The sequence below is a fragment of the Melozone crissalis genome, unplaced genomic scaffold (assembly GCF_028551555.1).
Source record: "Melozone crissalis strain CALT ecotype California unplaced genomic scaffold, PUWL_Pcris_2 ptg000004l_1, whole genome shotgun sequence".
In the NCBI taxonomy this organism is placed as follows: domain Eukaryota; kingdom Metazoa; phylum Chordata; class Aves; order Passeriformes; family Passerellidae; genus Melozone; species Melozone crissalis.
In genome coordinates this window covers 7,355,764-7,378,387 of record NW_026535782.1, presented here as the reverse complement: position 1 = coordinate 7,378,387, position 22,624 = coordinate 7,355,764, and the positions used below count along the sequence as shown (strand labels likewise).

The following is a 22,624-nucleotide window of genomic DNA, read 5'->3' as shown; positions in this document are numbered from 1 at the left end:
GGGTGTCTCAACACCCTCCTGCTGGGAACTGGTGAATGAATTCCTTGTTTTGCTTTGCTTGTGTGCACAGTTTTGCTATACCCATTAAACTGTCTTTATCTCAACCCACGAATTTTCTCACTTTTACCCTTTGGATTCTCTCCCCCACCCCACTGGGGGGCGTGAGTGAGTGGCTGTGTGGGGCTGAGCTGCCAGCTGGGGCTAAACCATGACAGACAAAGGGAGGGGATGATGTGCAGAGGGAGCTGGAAACCTCCAAGCAACAGAGCAGTTTGCTCCTTCTCCAGGACATGGAGGAGCACCACCAGCCTCCCACCTCTCTGGGAGACAGCATCTGAACCTCTCCTTGGAAAAGGAAGATCTAGCAGAGCTCACCACCCCAGAGAAGCTCCAGCCTTCCCAAAACAGCAGCATGAGCAAGTCTTATCCCTTCCTTCACCAAAACCAGAACCCAGAAATGCCTTCCTTCTAGGTTAAATTCTCTTTTTGCCTTGCTCTAAACCACAGTATTTCTGTTCCCATATTTGGGCACTTTGAAAGAAGGCAAGCATAGGATATGGAGGCTTTAAAAAGCCAAGAAAGACAAAATGTTTGCTAGAGATCAGAGCTCAGGCCCCTTTGAGGGGTGGCACAGGAAAAGGCAGAGCACACGCATATCCTGCTGTGAGCTCTGAGTGCCTGGCTCTGGGATGCCCTACCCTGGTCAGCCTTCCCCAGGGAAGGCTAATTGCAGCCTAATCCTCAGGGTCTGCACAGTGACCTCCCCTTCTCACAGTAACATGCTTGCTCCAGCTTTGCCCCACACTCTTTAGGTTTGACACTGATTTTTTACATACAAAGCTTGCATCTGAGGTGACAATTTTCTGTAGAAAGGCCCAGTTGAAGCCTCATTCGGTGTCCAGGAAAAAACATATTATCTGCTACTTTTTTCTGCACACTCCTCACTAGATAAGAATTGCATGTACACTTCCAAATCAGCCATTGGCATGTGTACTCCCAGTTCTCTGGAAAACATTGGGCAATTGGATAGCAAGTAGTTACACTCTGTGAGACAGCAGTAAATGCAGTGTTATACATCCATGCTCTCCAATGCAATTATATGGGTTTTCATTAGTGAAAACCAGCCTGATGGCTCCAAAATCAGCAAGCAATTCCACTGGCAAATAAAGGCTTGAAGACTTCAAAGTCCATTCAATATCTCTGAAATCCAGCATATGTAAAGTTCCCAAACATTCCCATCTGTGCTATGCCTAGTTTGTTTTCTTGGCCTGCAGCATCAAAATGCAGTCATGTCATACAGCAAAGACTGTAAAACTGTGACAGCCCAGAGAGGAGTAAGCTTAGACAGATATCTCTCTAATCATTGCATCCCTTTAGTGCATCCCGTCCTGACACATTGCAGGAGAGGCTGGAGTGTGCACTGAACAGCCAGCCAGCCTGTGACTCTCACACTGCTCACAGATGCTCGAGCACACGCCAGCTCTCCCTTGGATCTGAAGCTGCAGCTTTGTACAAATGGATCAGGACAAAGCTCTGCCTGCACTACCCACTGATACTACCAGATACTGACAGGACTGTGTCACAAGGCACTGCTCCATGAGCCACGAGCACTTTTCTACTGACCTCAGTGTACTGCTGAACCACGTTCTCAGGAGTTGGTCCCATGAAGAGATAGAAGTCGAGGATCCCTCCAATAGTGCGGAAAGTCAAAGATGGGTTTGGAGACAGAGTAACATCTAAAAGGGAAAAAAAGGCCCTCAGCACAAACCAACTCTGCACTATACATGGGAATAGGTCAAGAATGCATCAGGGGAGGTTGAGACTCAGCATTAGGAGGCATTTCTTTACTGAGGATGGGCAAATGCTGGAACAGGCTTCCTAGAGATGCCATTGATGCCCTGAGCCTGTCAGTGTATAAGATCATTTAGAGAATGCCTTAACAACATGTTTAGCTTTTGGTCAGCCTTGAAGTGTTCAAGCAGCTGTACTACACGTATGTTTCATATCCATTCCAACTGAAATATTCTCTCCTATTCCATCCATCTTAGCTGTGTGCACCCTGGGCACTTCTGTGCACCTTGTGGGTATGACTGGATGAGCAAACACAGCCTGAAGGTAGGCAGGCCCAGTGTTTCTGTAATCTCTGCTTTCAGATTGGCATGGTGCAGCAATAAATCACAGAAACCCACACAGTGTAGATTGCACAGATCCATTTGTCTCCGTTTCATATTTATACAAAGGATCAACAAGTTTGTGTTTAGGGTTCCTCTATGCTATTTTAATCTTATTGAAAGCCATTGTCTGCCAAGGGAAACTGATTTTATAGACTAAGTGAAGATTCTCCTTTTCTGAAATTATACCACTACATTAATGCAGTAAGGTGACCATGGCAACACACAAAACTATTCTCCAAAGACAGAATATAGGATTAACCTAAACTGATTTGATTTTGTTATGCCAATCTCAGAGGAAATTTCTTCCACCTTCTTCTTTCCCTCTATTTGCATATATTTTCATTAAAAAGTTAAGAACGTATTTTCCCTGAAAATGCCTAAAAATGTCCAAATTCCTTATTAAAAATTCATTCTACTGAAATCCATTTGAAAAATCTTTGAAAAAAATCTATTTGTCCTGGAAGCTTAGTTAGCCACACAGTCACTTATGTTTGTATCACGTTAAAAAGCAGTCAGTAAAACAGTGTTTTATATTTACTAATCTATCATATTTCTATATGCAGTCCATCTAGGGAATCCCTTTATCTTTTTACCTTGTGCATTGGAGTTCAGAAGGAGAACACCGTGGGCATTGGCGTCTGGTTCTACGCACATGTAGAAAGGGTGAACTCCATAGAGGTTGGCAAATGACTGAAACATAAAGAACACATGAAGTATCACTTGATTTTGCTATTTTTCATAGCCTTTGTTAGGTAGATACACATGCAAAGACAAGGAAATAAATTCATTCATAGTTAGAGACTTATTTTGAAAGGTTGAGGATTTTTTCATCTAAATTGGTGCAAAGTCAAATTGACTGAAAAGTTTTTGGTTTTTTTTCTGCCTTATCACAATGGAATTTTTTAGTCTTTCCCATTTAAACCTTTGATACTCTGCTAAATCCTTCAAAATGGCATGAGTAAGAATCACTTTTCTAGTTAAAACAGACTCAGCCACTGACTCCAGTTCAGCCAAATATCTGATGAGTCCTGCTGGAGCCCAGCTTGTTTGGATGAACAGGGATTGATCCAAGCATGAAATGCAAAGCTCTCCTGAACCAGGATCTTGGCACACAATATACTTTTTCCTGAAAACTGCACCGTGAGAAAGTTTCTGACAAAAGGTTTCAAAGTTCCCTCAAAACATTCACGGCTTTGTCTTTAATTAAAACTGATGATACCCGCGAAGCTTGTGACGTTCCACGTTTGCCACCTCCTTTTGGTGACACAAGCTAGGACAAAGTGCTGCAGAGTGAATTACCGTGGGTGCCTGGTCCCTGGCGTACATGCCATAGGTAACAAAGTCCATGTTGTGCTTGAAGGTCGGGTGCTCATGTTCACCAAAGCCATACACAGAGGTGGATGGCACAGTGGTGGTGATCTGAAGGAACTGGTTGGAGAAAAACAGATCAACCAGGGGACTGTCCCACCTGTGACAAACAGAGAGAGACAGGATTAGTTTGTTTCTCTTTGGAAGGTACTATTCTAAGTTCATGTCTGGCTATTTATACTTTTTATGTATTTTGGAGAATAACAGTATTAAAAATTCATTAAATTCTATGCATGTGTCTAAAGTGCTTAACCTAACACATTAAATTCATCTTGTAATGGTTGAAGATATCTCATCTACTTATGCAAAAAGAATGCATCAATATAATTTTTGAAAAGCGCAACTAAAACAACAGAAGACAGACTATAAATCTATTATCAAAATAAGTGGTTGCTTATGCTATTTCTATGACAACCAACGTGAAAGGCTAAAAATTGTTATTACACAGTGGAGTTCAGAATACTTAATGAGAACAACAGACATTTTATCAGCTTTTTTTAATGTTTTGCTGTATCAGGACCCAAATACTCCCAACTTCATGCAGGTGCCTAAAATAGAGGTATACTTTTCTCTAGACTCTGCTTGAACAAGATGTTTTTATTGTGATGACTCTCCTGCTTCTCTCACCAGCTTAATGCATTTATTTCTATTGAATCATCTATGGACACAGGCTCACATTTTAATTAGGTGCTACATTCTGTTTCCTATCTCTAGAGCTATAATGAGCTGCAAGTTAGATGGGGGATAACATAGTCAAGCTGTGGAGAAGTGTTTTGTTAATGGTCACGTGTATGCCATGAGTAGCTCATTTAGATAGCACCCTCTCGAGCCTTGTTTAACCATGAATTTGTTACAGCTAATTAAAATAAATGAGCCTAAGCCATAGAGCACAGAAGTGGCATAACTCTCCTTTTAATGTTCTTCTGTCAACGATTTTGACAAAATTAAATGGTTGATCAAATTGACTGGTAAATCAGAGAAATGGGAGACGGGCTGTGCTGGTGGGGAGCAGCTCTACCCTCATGAGGAGAGCACTCTGGTGAGTGGCCTGCCCCCTGTGCCACCAGCACCCCTTCCTGGGGACAAGTCTCTGCTGCTGGGAGGACTGGGAGGGCACCACTGCTCCCACCACACTGGCAGGCTCTCCCCTCGAGGCTGCAAGGACAGCTGCTCATGTATAGGCACTACCTTGCCTCTCCATGCAAAACTCAGGCATAAACTATCCCTAAACTTTCCTGGACACATCCAAAGTCACACACAGGTACTAAAGGGTCTGTGTGTTTTTCTAGAAGTCTATTTGTCCTTTCTTACAAGCAGAAGAAGTAAGAATTTGTATGTAACTCTTGATATGTTTTTTTGCCAGCAGGAACCCCTCCCTCCCTCCTTTCCATCATCTCCACCTACATGCAGTACTGAATAAAATTATTTTCTTTTAGGAGGGTTGTGCATGCAAAACATCCCTGAGAATTAGATCCAGTCTTTCACAAATAAAAGCCTTTCTGCAAGAAGCAGTTGCTGTGCAAGAATAGGGATGGGCTCTGGAGCTGTATTCCTGCCCAAAGGAAAACTGTCACACAGCTCTGTTCTGTGCCAAGACAGGAAGGGTCACTGCTCTGAGTAGACCAGAGGGATAAGAAAACCTCAAACTATACCAGAGGGGAAATGCTCTTGAAAAGTTTAAATATCTGTCCTAAGTCATTGAGCTCTCCCCATGATGTCTGTTCAGAGGGCATGAGGCTTTGTATATTTGTGGTACCCACATTATGGCATGGATATTTCCTGTCATGAGAACTCTTAGTGTTACCATGGCATTAAAGTATAACTTCATTAAAGTATTACTGCAGCTCAGCAAGTCCCCTTCATGACCAGGAGGGTCACTGGGGTGGTGCAAATGACAGCCCTAGGAACAAGCCTTCTGCCCCACCATATCTCTGCATGTTGTGGAGAAACTGGTTTATGACTCATGCATTCCTTCAGGCAACTCTACCTCTGCATGACATTGCCATAACAGTGCCCTGCTCTGCACCCCTCCATGGCTCAGCTCCCTGGGGCTGCCACCCCCACCAACACAGCTCCCCATCAGCCTTGTCCTTCCCTAGACCTCTGCATGCCAGCATAGCTATGCACTAAATATAGCATTAACCATGACATAAAAAGGCTGGTAATGACTCTGTTTTTTTTCTGAGCATCATTATGTCATCTCCATCTGAAGGAAAGCATGAACAGGTTTTCCCCTGGCACTGTTCTCTGCCTTCACTCCAAGCAGCTTCCAGAGCCCTTGTGCTCTCCAGCACACCATGGTAGCTGTTGTGCTACTTCATGTGTTTGCTCATGTAGTGTTGGCAAGGAGCAATCATTTAAATGAAAAAAATATGACATTCCTTAAAACCTTGGATGCAATAAAAGAAAATGTCATATTTCTCCCACCTTCCCTCCTGCTGGCTTAAAGCAAATAGAAGGAACAAAACAGGAGGGAGCATAAAATGACATTATGTTTGCAGGAATTTGCATGGTTCTCCTTCAAGAGTCCTATGAACCATAAAACCACTGTGATGGACAACAGAAGGGGTCTTAAAATGTAAAAACACAGCTGAACAGTTGCTCACTGTCAAAAATGCAGCCCCTGCTAGAAGTTAGACAAGGCAAAGTCTGTGAGGACAAGAACCCTTCTTTTTTGCACAAGAGGTAATAGCTGCAGTCACATTTACTGCTGAAAGTCTTAAGCTGTTAGTGTGTCTGGCAGGAGCACTCCTGCTCATGGAAATACAAACCAGCCTCCTCACACATCTGCCTGGCCCATTGTCTGAACAGTCAGCTGTCACCTGTCCAAGGAGTCTGATTGAGAAAAGCTGCTCTTTTCTTCCATACACAGGGCACTATGCTAAAGAGTAAAACTCTCTAATTTTTAATCTCTTATCAGGAAAAAAAAAGAATGACTCAGATTGAAAAGGTCTCTGTAAAAATTAACATTTTTGATCAGCAAGGGAACTAGTCTCACACCAGCAGTGAAGCCATGGCTATCAGGATGAAACATAACTGGAGTGGACCAAGGAAGCAGTATTAAAAGGAAGGTGAGTAAGCAGATAGATAAAACATCCTGCTCATGTTGAAGCTCATGACTAACATTGTCACAATGTTGAGGGGGATGACTAAAAGGCTGTACAAGATGGTTTTCAGGAGTGCAATCATCAGCCCTTTGTAATATGAACTGGACATGATGATTTACCTCTCTGAACAATACTCTGCTGAGGTTTATTGGATGCCAATGGCTGCAGAGTGTGGCCCAAAGCACTGATTTACCTGCCATGGGCAACCAGCTGGTGGCACTTCTAAAGGTGGTCTGACAAACTGAACTGGACTTCTGAAGTTTGGTCTTTTTTTTTCCTTCCTGTTGCAATGAATCCTGGAGAACTGAGCTCATTAATTGAAGTCGTAAACAACTGGTCCACTCAGTCACTTGGAGAAAATGCTCTCTAATAACATCTGCTTTTCTTGGCCTCCAGACCACCCCATATATTATCTGTGTGCAAATTTAGTTGTAACTTCCCACAGCTACCCAAAAAGGGAGTCTAACCCTCCTGGCAAAGCTTGGGCACACCCTTCCAGAGGGCCTGGGCCACCACAGTATGCACAGGCTGCCCATAAAGTGCTAAAGCACCCTAGGGAGTGGAGAGTACACACTCTATTTTCAAATGAACCTGAAATAAACTGATTGACTCAGCACACTGGAGCTGCTGAGGAGCATCACCTAAGGAGCCCAGATCTCAGACTGCTAAAAATACTTCCACTGACTGCTGGTTTTGGCTGGAGCTAACCTTCTTCATAGCAGCTGGTTGGGGTGATGTTTTGGATTTGTGCTGGAAGCTGTTGATAATTCAGAGATGTTTTAATTACTGCTGAGTAATTCTTAACAGAGCACAACAGGGCTTTGCTGTTCCTTACATTGCCCCACCAGCAAGGAGGCTGCACAAATAGCAGGGAGGGGACACAGCTGGGATAGTTGGCCTCAAGGGATATCCCATACTATATGGCTTCATGTGAGCATTAAACCTAGCAGGAAGGTTGGCTGGGAGACTGCTGCTCAGGGAGTGGAAGGTGTCAGTCAGATGGTGGTGAGTAATTGTTGCCATTTGCATCACTTTTATTTCTTGGGTTTTATCTCTGTTATTTTCCTTTTAATTACATTATTATTATTATTATTATTATTATTATTATTATTGCTGTATTCTGTATTCATTGTGCGATATCAGGAAATGTCCTATAACTCACTGGATATACAATGCTTAATTTTTGCTCTGAAAAACAAAGTAAGTGATATACCTACAATATTTCTTGGCTAGGTAACATAAATCTTAATGATTAGAAGACTAAAATAATGGCTCCTACAAATTAGGAACAAGCCCATTCTATCCATGATGCATACAATTTCCTCCCCTTGCTTCCAGCAAAACTGCAGTTATGACAATAACATTATAAATCATTCCAATAGCCTTGCCTATGTAAAACACCTTTGTGGTAAGTGGTGTCTGTGCTAAAAATAAAAAAAAGGCAGCTGAACTCTACAGCAGCCTTTTTGTAAATTAGGGAAAATCTTTATTAGGTTTTTTGTGTAGTATATTCCCAAGTGCAGTAGCAAATGAGGTATTCCAAATGCTTAATAGAAAGTAGTCCCTGTCTGGCTTGCAAAAAAAATGTTCTGCCTTCCATTATGTGTGTGACATCATGAAGGAAAAGCCAGGATATTAAAGTGGAGAATCAAATCAGTAGTCCATCCCTCTGCAGCCTGTCTCCAGCAATGGCCCAGGCCAGATATCACAAAGGAAGGCATAACATGTCACTCAGAGCCAGTCTTGCAATAATCTGCTTATGGAGGAAGTTTCTGGCTGTTTTCATAGAATTAACTGATGTTGTGAAGCATGGAGACAGAAGTATTTGGGAGTTTTATTTTCCTACAGATGATTTTTTTATTATGCCTGAATGTGTATCCTGCTAGGCCTCCTGTGCCAGTGCTGCCTTGGGGCAATGAGTCCCACAGAGTAATCACACACGGCAAAACAAGCATGTGTTTGTTATTTATCACTGTCTTAAAGCACAGTTCCCAGCTTTTTACTGTGTTTTTGAGAAAATCTGTGCTTTCTTGGAGCCTTCATGCTCTCAGTTGATAGCACCTCCTCCAGTGGTTGCTGTTGTCAGTGTGGCAGGAGCAGCAAGGAGAACAGTGCTTAACCTGAGTGTAGGTGCCACAAAACAACCCACAGGCTCTTTAGCTTGCTCACCTGCCTTAGTACAACACAGGATTTTCTCTCCTGTTTTACTAATGTAGGTCTTGGCCAAGAACAGGACAGCTTCCCATAAGAGCTGCAAGATCAACCAGGATATCCTAAGCAAAGATTTACTAAACTAAAGCCAATCTCTGGACATAACATTTTTCCACTGACCACACCAATTTTGCCAAATCCTTATTTTCCAATCATGATGGGAGTAAAAAGAGGCTCCCTGCAGTCTCCACTGCCCAACAATGCTGGTAGTTTGGGAGCTCTTCCTCTGGGACAGGAGATTCATGCACTAGTCCCTGTCCCTCATGGTTCAGAACTGTGTCTTGCAGCCTTAAATCAGATGCAGGTTTCTAGTTTTCTTGTGGAAAGGAGAAAGCACCTGACATCTGGATGGGAGCAGAAGCTTTGCTGTGTCTCATCTGATCCCCTTGGCATCTCCCTAGGGAATGTGAGGACATGGCACCTCTTTGCCCCCATGGCTTTGGATAGCTACTGGCACAGAAAAGGACCTTCCCTGGCTAGTGGGAAAACAGCAGGAGCATTGGAGAGGGAGAATAGCAGAGCAGAAGGAGGCAGGATGGGATGGGACAGAGAACAGGACAGCAGTGGATGAGAAGGAGAAAAGTAAGAGGGAGTAAGCCAAGAGGCATTGCTGGGAAGATAAAGGGAGGCAGCCCAAGAGCTCCTGGTCCCAGCAGCCCCCAGCAGTGCCTGGATCATCTCCCTGCATGACTCTGTCTAATTTTCACCCCATGCAGGCAAAGCAGCAGCTGTCAGCTGATTAGCTTGGAGCAAGCTGAAAATGTAGCAGGATTTGGCCTTTTATTCTTGCTCCTGGCTCTGCTTGAGGTTTGCAATCAGCTGTTAATGTCTCTCCCCTCACACAGTTTACTCCCTTCCCCTGTTATTGTGATTACATGGAGCCCTGAGTTTGTCCTGCCCTCCTTGGGTAGCTCAGCTAGGTCTCCCTGCACGCAGTGAGTGTGAGAAATGCCCTTAAATCACACTCAAAGCCTCCTCTGCCTCTCCCCTGCAGCATTTCTAATGTGGAATGAAATCATTCCTCACAAGGAGGAGGCTTTATGCACAGGAGTGCCAGAGTGGGGATGGGGTTTTCTGTCAAGCAGACAGACAGGAGCCTGACACCCCATTGCTTCCCAGCACAAAGCCAGGGATGGCAGGACAGACTGCAGCTCGGAAAGGAGGGCAGGGAAACACAGGTGGGGGCTTTGAAACAGCCACCCAAACCTACACTGTGTTTCTGCTTGGGACAGGCTGCTTCCTTCCCAGGTGGACTGTCAGCTGTGCCAGAGCATTCTGGGCCTCAGGAGGGATTTAGGCTGTCTTGGGGGGTAGGTCATCCAGCAGCATGGCTCTGCTACCAAGGAATAAGAAGCATAAGGAAAAGCAGATTTCTGAGGATCTGGAATTGCTTTACTATGGGGAAGTTTTCCTCAGAGATATTTAAAAGGTCCAGGAGAGACCCCTGACCTGGTTTGCTGCAGACACAAGCTATTATCCACCCACACCTGGGGAGTGCAACTGCAGCACCTGTTGAAGAGGTTTTATTTGCCCACATTGATTGTTCTGAGCAGTGTTTGTGTGAACACAGAAATCAACAATTGACTCAGCTGTTCATTGAGGCAGTAAGGCCATGGCTGTTCACATCCTAAAGCAGGAGGCTGAAGTCCCTCCAGGAGTCAGGCACTTGCCTGTTTCTCAGGGACACACAGCCTGCCCTAAGCTGGCCTGGGCACAGACACCACCACCTGTGCAGCTCGGTGCCTGGGCACCCTGCAGCAGCTGCTCCCACTTCTGGAGGGAACCCAAAGGAAAAGATTTGGTTTTTAGCATTCAAACCTGCCTTTGGGCAGGTTGAACTAACATGAAAATCTACTTAACCTGCCAGATGCCACCAGTGCACCCCTGGACCCAGGCAGTCAAGTGCAGCCACTGATGGGAATGTTCCTATAATGCTGATTGCTGAGGGCTCATCCCTCCCAGTAAAGTAAATGCAGCCAACCATAGATTTTAGGCCAGGATATATAACCTGCTTTCCTGTTTTGAAAGATTCCATCTGCACAGCTCTTTTGGTAGCTAGGGAGATTGCAAATCCCTCTAAGACAGGTTGTGGAGCTATCTCTGAGCACCTGCATTTCCTCACTCTGACAGGATGGACAGGCAAACAAATGAAGGGGAAGCATTTTTGCTCCTCACACAGGGAGTACAACTAAACTGAATATCATTCAGCTGTGAGAGGGATGGCTCCCTGACAGGATCCTTTAGACTACAGTACTGGCTGTGCCCTTTCACATGAAACCAGAATTCCCAGGAACATACAATTTCCCTTTCTGTACACAAAATCCTGTGTCTCTGCTGGTGATTAGATTTTGGGAGCAGCCTCGCCACTGCTTGCAGGATAGAAGTCCATTATTTGTGCATTATATTCACCCACAATTTCCTCTTTTTGGGCTTGGCTGGGTTTCAGGAGCACTCCTTTACCTGCCTGGAGGCAGTGCACAATTTCCCAAGGGGATGCTGGAGAGCAGAGCATCACTGCTGCTGCTGTGCCAGTGCTGCCCTCTGCCTCCCTGGGCTCTGAAGCACAGCACGGCTGCACCCACACCTCTGCTGCTGCTGCTGGGCACGGGCCTCGGTGCACAAAGAGATGGAGGGGAATGCAGGAGGCTTCCCCAGGCCCACAGCAGGGCACTGAATGTGCCCTCCTGGAAACCTGCTCAGTGGGGTTGTGTCCCTCTCCTGACTTGTGTTCCTCTGCCTGTCACCGGAGCTGTGCCTTTGGCAGACCCTGCATCAGCTCCATAGCAGTCCCTCCCCTTAGCTGGGACATCTCAAGTTTGACCAACCCTGGCTAAAGCCTTGAGGTCTGGGTGAAGGTGGGGAGGGCTGAATGAGAATGGGCCATGAGCTAGGCACTTATGCATTCACCCCTTACACCAGCATTCCAATTAATAAGCCTTTACAGGAAGAAGAAGAAAACTGGGCCTTTAACAAAAACCCACTGTTTACACAGAGCTGTTAAGTCTAATGAGAAATTAAATTATTTTTGTTATTAGAGTAATGCATAATGCATGCATTTAAAATAGCCTGCATAAATAAGACTTTACAGAATTGACTGTGACATGTATAAAGAGATGCCAAGAGACTGTAGTTCAAAAGGATGGTCAGCTCATTAAAAACCCAGCATGATGGTTCCACCTGCAGACCATTCTTGGGGCTGTATGGTCTCATTTGCATCACTCATGTTAAGCCATCCTTAAATTGCTCACTGCTGCATTCCCAAAAACAGCTGCCAGGAATGCACCTTGATTGGGACTCTCTTTCTAAGCAGCATTATGCACTAGAGATGTGTTGATGGAAGCCAAGGAGAAGGGAAATTATGACACCTGGTGACATTTGTTAGTGAGAGGAGCTTTGCTGAAGTTAAACTTACAGTACTAGCTTGAGAAAACAAATGGTATTTTTACAGAGGGACAACTAGAGCCAGTGCCACTCAGTGACATCAGTGGAAATTAGAGGCTTACAGCCTCCACTGCTTTGAGCTCCCTAGAACTGCCTGCTGGAGAGTGTCAGGAGATCTGGCACTTAGTTCCTGACACTCAAATTTCAGAAATCTTAGCTCAGTGCTCTGATGAGTTGAGTTTACCAGCATCCCAAGCCATGAAATTGTAGCCTCAGAAGTTTTTTGACTTACTGCATAAACTTTTATACATGCACATGTGTCTGTTACATGCAATTGTCTGTTACACGGGCACATACCCCCATTAATAATGAAAGTCCTTCAGGGACAAGGCACAAATCTGCATTTACACCACATCCTTTGACCCCTTGTCCCACAGACCCAGGGTGTAGGTAAAGAGTGCTCACCTCATCACACCTAACTTTTACAAAAAGCAATATGAATCATGTGTAGTACTCACAGCACAGTGCCAGTGCTCTTCCTCTTGATCTTTAAGTGCGTGGAATCATCGGAGAACTCCACCTCATAGTTGGCTTCTTCAGCAGTGACTCCGGGGCCATCGATCTTCAGTGGGACTTCAAACCGCTGCGCGTTGGGGTCGTAGAGCTAGAGCGAGGTGAGCAGGGGGCAGGTCAGCTCACTCCTTAGCACGCAGTGCTTTGGTTAAATGATTCCAACCCCCAAACACTCACCCTGAACCGCAGTCTGTCCTTGGTCTGGAACTCCACCTCAAAGACGATCGGGGAAATGTCATTTCCGAAGAGGGACAAGGCCTGGCGCTTGTTCAGCGTGACTCTGCAGTGCAAACACGTGCTCGTGACCACCACGAGGGATCACTGGCAGGCCAGGGGAACCACCCAGCTACTCTGTGGCAGCTCTTTAAAAATAAATCATTGACTTGCTGAGAGAAATAATCCCTGAGGCCAGTTTAGGCCTTCCTTGATGCTAATGGATAAAACAGAGGCCACCAAAGAAAGGAGACCTCGCAGTTTCCTGAGACACAGCTGCCATGGTGGGAGGGAGCACTGTGTGCCTGCACCTGGTTTCCTCACCTGAGGTGTGGCAAGAGCACACATGCCCCAGTTCTATGGCAGTGCACAGAGAAGGGTGTCCCTTTCCCTCCTTGGGGAAGGAAAGTTTTCCGGGCAATGTGTTCGGGAGAGCGCCCGGGGCGGCAGCGCCGGCCGTGGGGCAGTGCCGGCCTGCAGCGCCCGGGGAGCCTCCGCACTCACTCACTCACTCACTCACTCACTCACCCACCTCCAGCCCTTGTCGGTCTGCTCGGGGTTCCCGCTGCGGGCGTAGCCGTAGGGACTGTTCTCCGGGAAGAAGCACCAGGGAGCGTTGGGCACATCGCTGGAGCACCAGGTGCAGCCCCGAGCCTCGCAGGCCTCCCGGGAAGCGCCGGGCTGCGGGTGGCAGTCAATGCGCTTCTGCACCGCCACGCTGCCGGGGCACTGCGCGTCCGACTCCTCGCCCAGGCACCCGCCCAGGGCTGTGGGGGAAAAGCCGTCAGAGCAGCAGGGAACCGCGTCAAAAACCCCACAGCACCGCAAACCTCAGATATTCTTTATTCTGGATGTGCTTTCTCCCCATCTTAGGGCTGGCACCCATTATCCCATGAATAGGACTGGCCGAGCAGCTGCCTGCTCATACCGGAGCAAGAGCAGCAGCCGCTTTCTTTTACAAGCCGAGGCACTGGGTCTGCATTATTCTGCACTCAGAGCTGCCTGTGCTCAGCTGAAGCACGACTCGCTTGAAATACTCATACAAAGTTAAATAGCAGCATAATGAAGCTGCTGGTGAGGCGTGAGAGCAACACTGCAGGTTGGCAGAGCAGGAGGGAGTCTTCAGTAAGGACTGCTATCAATATTAAAATGCTACATTTTCTGTATAATTATGTTATTCACAGATGTTTTCTAACTATAGAGATACAAGTATGTGACAAGCAGCATGTACTTGTATGGTATAAATAGAAAAATAGTGAGTGTATGTTCATATTGGGCTTCTTTTCTGTATCATATGACAACTGTATCTACATAGTATTAGTAGTTTGTTTTAATATAGGTGTGGTTATGAGTAAAGGGAACATGCCAGCAGTAAAAGGCATATATTAGTCATTCACAGAATCATCATGAAAAAGAAACTGTGAGTAAGGTGCTAAATTTGCCCTTTTTACAGCTGCAAGTCAAGCCCTCTGGTTGAGAGCCTCAAAAGAGCAGGGGGACCACAAGACCAGCTCCCTGCTGTGCTGACAAACTGCTGTTGGTAAATATTCTCAGAGAGAGCAGGCATATCACTGGCAGCATACTTATTCTGAAGTTAATTTATGTCATTTTAGTCATTACAGCAATATTCCAAGATTAAATCTACTTGAACGATAATTGCCCTTTTCTACAAAATGACTAATACCTCTGCTTTCTTTTTTTTTTTTTTATGCGGACTGTTGTGTGCTTGAAAGCCTTAAACATGATTGCTGATGCAGTCTGGGCTTCTCCACAGAAAGAATTCTACAAGCAGATGTGCACAAGCAGTAATTATGTATACTAGGAAAATTTACAGAATGAAATAGTAGATTTTTGCTAGAGAATGCCATCATGCTGCAATGCCAGAGTTGATTTCCAAGTGGGGGATATGAACACAGAAAAGCAGGAGTGCCACCTACATTTTTTTTGAGCAAACTCTCATGCCCCTTTTAGACAGGAACATCTGACACTCAGGTCTGATGCTCCCAGGCTGCTCAGCAGAGCTCACTGCTCACTGCCACCGTGCCTCATTATCATCTTCTGGAGGCTGGAGTTAACAGGAATTATCTGGCTGTTAACCTGCACCAGCTGCTGGGCAGGCAGCATTGGTTTCCCCCTCTGTTGGTGGGGCAGAGAGTCAGGTCCCACAGGCTGACTGCTCTCTGTCCAGCATTCACCCCTCATGATACATCACATAGAAAAGCTATAAATTCTTATCCTCTTTTTCATGCAAAGCATAATAGGAATATGAATACCCTTCTGCACTCCTGCAATTATTTCTTCTTGGAGCACAAAATAAACAAAACCCATCACATTTCATTTTGGTCTGGAGTGTGTTTTCTAGTGAGAGTCAAATGCAGCATTAGTGTTTCCATTGCTGAAATCAAGAAGAGTATGACTGAACACATTACAGCAGATTATTAATGTAATGTCATTTTACACAGGATAGGTTTGTGGGAGACTTCTATGAATTAATTTGTATTGTAAAATACTTTCAAAATACTTCTTATGAACGAGATTGTGAATGACTAACCTAGTTCAAAGAAAAAAACATTCCCCCAGTAGGAGCCAAGAAATTTCTTCCATTTTTTTCTCCCATTAATGCAAAGCTTACATTTTCCAGCAAATTTTAAAAATTTGCTTCCAAAGACTTGGAAGTGTGAGCAGCTGAATAAGGCTGCAACCTTATTCATTCCTTGTTCCTGGATTTACTTCTATTGTAGTACAAACGGGATAGCAGCAAGTGGGAAGACAGAATTTTCCTTCCCTACTTTAAAAAATAATTTTAAAATCATAATTTTTACTGTATTTACAGCCCATGTCTGTAAACATATGAAGACTAGATCCAAACAAGCAGTTGAATATATAGCAACACCTATGGCTACTTGCTGCTTTTCCATGATAATTTCCATGGGAACAGAAGCTAAAGAAAGGCAATTGGAAAGATATAGGTGAAAAATAATCCTCATTGATTTTTAAAAACCTTCACTTTAATTTTGAAAAATTGGATTAAAATTAAGGCATAAGGAAGGAATTGAAGTATTACCACACAGTTTTTCATTTAATAGTATAAGTATTTACATTTTTGGTTCATCTGTACATTTCAAAGGCATTTCCTGCAGAGGTTTCCTCCTTCAGCAACAAAATAATATGTATTCTCCCTTTACTACTCTCTGGACCAAATTAACCTCTGGTATGATGGAGTAAAAATTACAGAAAAAAAACCCCTAACAAAGCAATAGGTATTTTCAGAGCTGAATGATCCCACTGATTCCCTTTTGACTATGCTGGTGCCCAAGTGCTGAATGCACTGTAGGACTGGGGCATATTTCTAAACAAGTCAGCTCTGCTGTCCTCCCACAGTCACCTCAGGTGGAGTCAGTGCCATGCCTGTTCTCTCCTTTTCTATGGAAAACAGTCATTTCTTTTAACAGCTCTTCTATTGTTAGCACTTTTATATTTTGCTTATGAAGCCTAGGACAAAATACAAATGTGGTGTACTTACCTGCAAGCACAACAGCCAAGAAACACAGGCTCCTCATCCTTGCCATGGTTGAAGGAGGACTTGTGCAGGCAGTCTGAAGCCTTTTGTACAAGGCAGGGGCACGATAAGCACTTGTTCTGATACACAATCAGAAGCATTGCAAATATGTTCTTAGAATTCATATCTTTAATGAGATTATTTGTTACACATGACCTTGACTGTATCTAAGCAGATAAGGTGAGATACAGTCTAACTTTTCCACACACTTTGCTCAACTTCTGAATTCCAACTTTGAGAGGAAAATGTGATTTTTCCATGACTTCTTAGAAAATTAATTTTTCGGAGACCAACTTTGTTTTTTATTTAACACTAACATGTTCAGACATGGGAGTCCAGTGCTTACCTTTTTCTGATTTCATATTATCTTTTATCACATATATGGGTTTACAGCACAGATGAAGTTTGGAGAAAAACAAACAGTCAAAGAATTCTCCATTAAAACAAGACAGTGATACTGTGACCTTTACAAATGACATTTTTCTTCCAATTACTTGATGGCAAGAACTTTCAGAGCAAAAGTGTGAAAGCTTTGTTCTACGGTAAGACCTGGTTTAGGTGGAATATCTTTCTGGAAGAAAAAAACATTTAAAACGAAATATTTTTTATGACTACATTATGTAACATTAGTGCCTATCAGGAAATTAGCCAAACTAAATACATGCAGCGCCAGGCATCACTGGAGAGGAACATCTGCAGCTCAGGCCATGGCCACAGTCCCATGTGCTCAGAGTCGAGCAGCTGGACAGAGGGCAGGCTTTTCCCAGGGCTGCAAGGGCTTCTGTCCTGCAGCTGCAAAACACAATATTCATATGAATCTTGCACCCACAGCCATGAGTGTCCAGCCCCAAAAACAGGGGTCACCAAGCTGTTGGTATCATTTGTGTAGCTTGGCACAACACCTGCTGGGTCAAGGGGAATGGGGACCCTCCACAAAAAGCCTCTCATGTAAGTCTTGTGTGTAAATCCACTCTCCACTGGAATTTGCTCAAGGTTGTCACATAGTCCCAAATAATTTGTGCCTATACCCTTTGAGTAGCTAAAAAGCATGATAGACAAACGCTAAGTGGTAGTGCTGCTGCTTATTTTAACTAATTTATACATTGTTTTTAACCAATATATATCATTCATCACCCATCTCTATCAAAACTTGGAACACATTGGTAACCTCAAATTGCAAGCAGCATTTTCATCTTTCAAGCTGAGCAGAGAAGGAAGTAATTCCTCCAAGATCAGTAAGAGGCATCGGCACTTTTCCTTGTTTGACAGACCATATGCAGTAAGGCAAGAGAGGTGTCATCTCATAGGAACAGGAGTCACCTGCTTCATTTTAGGTCTGTACTGCACTAAGTGTGAAGGAATCCCCCTAGGGTTCCTAAGTACTATAAAATCACAAATAATGGCCAAGGAGAACACAGACATGGGATATATGGACTATGGTGCTCACCAAGCTACTCTACTGCACTGTTAAACTGTGGGTTTAAATTCAACACCTTTGCAAAGAAAGTGAATTTTTTATAAGGAAGTATGATGGACAAGACAAAAAAGCAGTTCACATTCACATCTTTATTTGTTACCTACACAAGCTATAATTTACAGACTGATATTTTCTGAAAAATAAAAACAAAACAACCAAAAAACCTCAATATCCAAACACTGTTTCTGAATCTACATAAAATTTTAAAATTTGCAGAATTTACAAATTAATATTCAGAGCAGTTGGGTAAATTATACAACCTCCCTCAATATCCAGGTTCCAAGAGCTTCAAAAGTCATACAGGCACAAGATAAGATATTTTCTTTATACAACCATCTATTTACATAGCTTTTCCCAATAAACGTGGTTCAGTTCTCAAAGTAACTGCCAAGGTTTGCAAAACAGTGTATTTAAAATACATTTAGCAGCATATAAAATTAGATAAAAAGGAAAGACAATTTGCTTTAAAAAAAAGAAAATGTGAGATGATAGAAACAAATTCATAAGAAAAATAGATTAAGATATATTTATCATGACATTATGAACATCTAGTCATTGCAGAACATAGGCAAAACACAAATAAAACATAGTAATTTGTGGGCATTTGTGTTCTAGTCCTGAGCACAGAGTACACACAGCTGCACAACTTTGGTCAACACAGATTATATGCTATCAACACACAAATCATATGGCATTTGCTGTTAGCAGGATACAGCCATGTCAGGTACATGTACTGTTAACAGCTTCTTCCCATCTATTATTCACTCCACCTTCCTAACAACACTGTAAGTGACCTTTAAAATCTTCAAACTGCCTCTCATGATCAAAGGCTTATTCCTGGGACACGTTCCTTCCCCTGTTACCCTAAAATGCAAAACAGCTGATCATACTTGTGAGTGAAATACAGCAGAGCACTTTTGTTATATATTTCAGGTTATAATTTTGAGATGGTCATTAGAGAAGACTGAATTCCAGTTAATTTAAACTGCAAGTATTACATATGCACACAAATTCAGCCATAATATATAGAGATACATGTGACTGTTGAGACTCAAGCATGTTACCAAGAGGTTATTAAATACAGTACATATTTTAAGGACAGCAGGTCTAGTGGAAGAGTTCACGCATTTTCAGTCCATTCCTGTCATCAGTGTTTAACTACTAGACATGCAGCAAACTGCATAGAGTGCACCTCCAATCTCCTTTATCCCCTGTAATTTCAATTACTGGCAAGATCTTCATTTGCATCTCCTGTATCTGAGATCTGTCCATCTATAATATTCCGAGCTTTCCAGATCCTCACAGTGCGATCACTGAAAACCAAAACAAAGCAGTATTAGAGCACTGTGAGTACACTGGGGAGGGAGAGAGGGCCAAGGGGGGGCCAGGGACACTTGCTTAAAAGCTTGAGTGCCTTATTCAGAAAGGTATTGTTGGCAAAATACCAGCTCTTTAATGGACATGCAAGGGTTATTCCATCTCCAGGAGACTTCGTAATTTAACATGTACAACACTGAAGATTCCCTAACCTTATCACAGCACTGGCTATGACCTTTAGCCATCTAAGAATGTATAAAGACTTTATGCCTAAAAAAGTAAAGAGGTGTCAGTCTGTCATAAGTAAAAAAAGCACAAAACCATAAGAAAATATGAAGTCCTAACTCTCCAACAAAAAATACCCAACAAACCCAAACCCATTGGCAAGTTGCTAGATAGCACATACCAGTGAGCTGATGTTTAGAAGCCCAGACTATAGTTATGTACTTTTGGAAAAAAATCACTATTTACACAATTTTAAAGTATGTGTAAATAAAATATCACATAAAATGTGTTACAAAACACTGTTATAATTTAGAAGTAAAATAAAGAGTTAGTCTTGTTAAATAGCAATTTATTCCATGAAAGGGAAGTTATGAATTTCTCATAAACATTAACTTGAGTGACTAGCCAACACTGATTCATATATTCCTCACAACTCCCTCAAAAGAAACCAGCAGGCTGAGCAGACTTTGTGACAGTTAAAAGTGTTCTCTGACTTGTGCCTTCATTTCACTGTAAATTGTTAGGAACCATCTAAATTTTTTAGACCTTAAGCTCACTGCTAGAAATACCAAAAGACTGAAATTTTTTTAATGACAAAAAAAAAGAATTTCAGATGCATGTATGTTCTAAATGGATTAATAATTTTTAGGCAAACAGAGGCATAAGCTTTGACTTCTCCACCCCTACCTATTAGTGATCAAACATAAAACCTGACCACCAAATATGAAAACTTGGCAATTTTGAAATCCTGCTACGACTCAGAAATACCTGCTTGTAATTCAGAAGGCCAGAAGCTTCCACAATTGGCACAAGAATGCAACACGTCAGCTTTCACAGCTCCTGTGCTCAGACTACACCACAAAGAGGCTCTGTTGCCATCTCCTGCATATTTTCCATACCAAGGTAGTTTTCTTGGTCAATTCTCCTGAGGTTTCAGATCCTCAATTTGCTCACTTTTACTGAGCAAACAAATATTCCAATCAAGGTGTTTACAGGACAGTAGGATAGCTTGCAAAGCTTCTGCTGTATGCCAGCACTTAAAAACAAACCAAGCACAAACCAACAGCCATGTGCCATGGCTTTTAGGAGGATTTGCACAGGTAAGGAATGAGTCTCACCAGGAAATAGTCCATCTGCAGAGACAAGCTTATAAAGTTCTCAAGTACTGCCAAATTCTCCCTGCCATCCTTGTAGATCAGTGGTCTCCAAACTCATTTTGATCATGCACCTCTACCACTAAAATTTTTTTAAGCCCACACTGCTGTGTATATTTATTAATTATATACACATACCACTGAGTTCTAATCATTTATTCCAGTGCCTCAGTGGGTCATGTTGTGCATCCTCTGGGGTAGCAGGCACCCCAATTTGGAGATGGCTGTGATAGATATTAGCACTGAGGGGCATGGACTGGACAAGGTCTCCTGATGCTTTCTTATGAAGTGAGTTACACATGCCCTAAACACATGTGCATGGACAGGATTCTAGCAGGGGACACAGAAAAGAAAGATGCATGGACAAGAACTCACTCTGCTGCTGTAAAAATCTGGCTGGAGTTGGTGCAGATGGCATTTATAGGGCTGTCATGTCCCTTCATCTCCCCAATGGGTGCAAAGGTGTCCACGTTCCAGAGTTTGAGGGTGCCTCCCCGGCAGCCGCTGAGCAGAACCGGCACCCCGGGCACCAGGCCAAGAGCACAAACCCAGTCCTTATGGGCATTGGGGACTTGCTGAAAGAGAGAAGGTACATCAGTCTCACAGGGCTGCAGAAAATTCCAGAGCAACAAGCACAGAAGTGGAAAAATCCCAAATTGTAAGCCTGATTCCTTGTCCTGCAGCAGTTTTGCTACGTGGCTCTGGGTGGATTCTGCACCTTTAGAGCAAGGAGAGTGCTAACTTCCAAGAGTGTTTGTTTTTGTGAGAGAATACTGCAAAACAGGAAAAAAAAAATCTAATATGCACAATTGACCTAATGTGGAACAGAAATCAGTTTAGGATAATGCAAAGTCTGCATGTTTTCTAATGCCCTGTTGAACATATTGTCTCTGTATATGTTTCAAGTCTCTATAACTGCTATAAAACACATAAAAAGAAAATCCAAAAAACTGCACAAAAATACACCAGGAAGACAGAAGCTGTGTTTGCCTTCTTTCTTTCCTCTTTTCCTACTACACATTATACAATCATTTTGTGATGTTGCACTTCACAGAAACACATTAATTCTTTATTGAGGAAGGGCACTAGCATTTTAGTTCTCACTCAGAAAGCAAAATGCTGCACGGACCAGCTGAGAACAACATCCTTTTGTTGTTCTCACAAATAAATACACAGGGAAAAATAAAAATATGGGGAAATAATAGCCAAAATTTGCGGTCTTTTGGGGATACCAAATGTGGCTTTTCTCTGGTTCAGTTTGGTAAGAATTGCTTTGCTTTGCTGCATTGCTCATAATGGGGTACATTCAGCTTTCTAGGAACTTACCTTGGTGTTTCATTTATAACATACACAGCTACAACAACACTGGTAGTCTGATTCTGCAGCATTCCATGAAACTAGGAATGGCAGCAGGGGGGTGGGGTGGTTGTGGTTCTTATAAATCCCAATTTTGTCACAGCAGGGTTTTGTGACTTGGGATGTGCAACACCAAGTGAAGCAGATGATCTCCAAATTCTTTTGAATAACATGCTTATTAAGGGATTTTCATTAATTACAGAGGATCAAACCTGGTCAACATGTGTATGCCAAACCAGAACCTCTGATGCAACATTAGCATTTCTGCTGTAAAGCAGCTTGGCTCTGTTTCAGGTTTTGGTTGCTGGGTAGATTAAGGAGAGCAGCTGTTCAGTCTGCAACCTTGGAGGTTTTGAAAACTCAGCTGGGCATGGCCTTGAGAGACCAGACCTAACTACAAAGTTGGCCTTGCTTGAACCAGCAGGACAACTTTACATTGTGTGACCTCCAATGGGCCCTTTCACTCTGAATTATCACATGATTAGCAAGGCAACAGCATTTCTCATTCC

At 43.3% G+C, this 22,624-nt stretch overlaps 2 protein-coding genes across 5 annotated transcripts in view; both read right to left on the bottom strand.

The window, feature by feature from the left end:
* Positions 1 to 16,596, bottom strand: part of LOC128935782 (sucrase-isomaltase, intestinal-like) — a 60,312-nt gene extending 43,716 nt beyond the window's left edge. Inside the window, exons 1-7 of the mRNA XM_054274329.1 lie at positions 16,551 to 16,596; positions 13,560 to 13,794; positions 12,992 to 13,094; positions 12,760 to 12,905; positions 3,474 to 3,642; positions 2,768 to 2,864; positions 1,624 to 1,736 (exon numbers count right to left, since the gene is read on the bottom strand). Of these exons, the coding sequence (XP_054130304.1) occupies positions 1,624 to 1,736; positions 2,768 to 2,864; positions 3,474 to 3,642; positions 12,760 to 12,905; positions 12,992 to 13,094; positions 13,560 to 13,794; positions 16,551 to 16,596 (909 nt within the window). The remainder of the gene's footprint in view (positions 1 to 1,623; positions 1,737 to 2,767; positions 2,865 to 3,473; positions 3,643 to 12,759; positions 12,906 to 12,991; positions 13,095 to 13,559; positions 13,795 to 16,550) is intronic.
* Positions 16,597 to 19,268: 2,672 nt separating this feature from the next.
* KIF21A (kinesin family member 21A) overlaps positions 19,269 to 22,624 on the bottom strand; it is an 86,549-nt gene continuing 83,193 nt past the window's right edge. For all 4 annotated transcript variants that reach the window (XM_054280948.1, XM_054280940.1, XM_054280922.1 and 1 more), the window contains 2 exons: positions 21,135 to 21,334; positions 19,269 to 19,376 (listed from right to left, as the gene is read on the bottom strand). In XM_054280948.1, the coding sequence (XP_054136923.1) occupies positions 19,283 to 19,376; positions 21,135 to 21,334 (294 nt within the window). In that variant the 3' untranslated portion in view covers positions 19,269 to 19,282. The remainder of the gene's footprint in view (positions 19,377 to 21,134; positions 21,335 to 22,624) is intronic.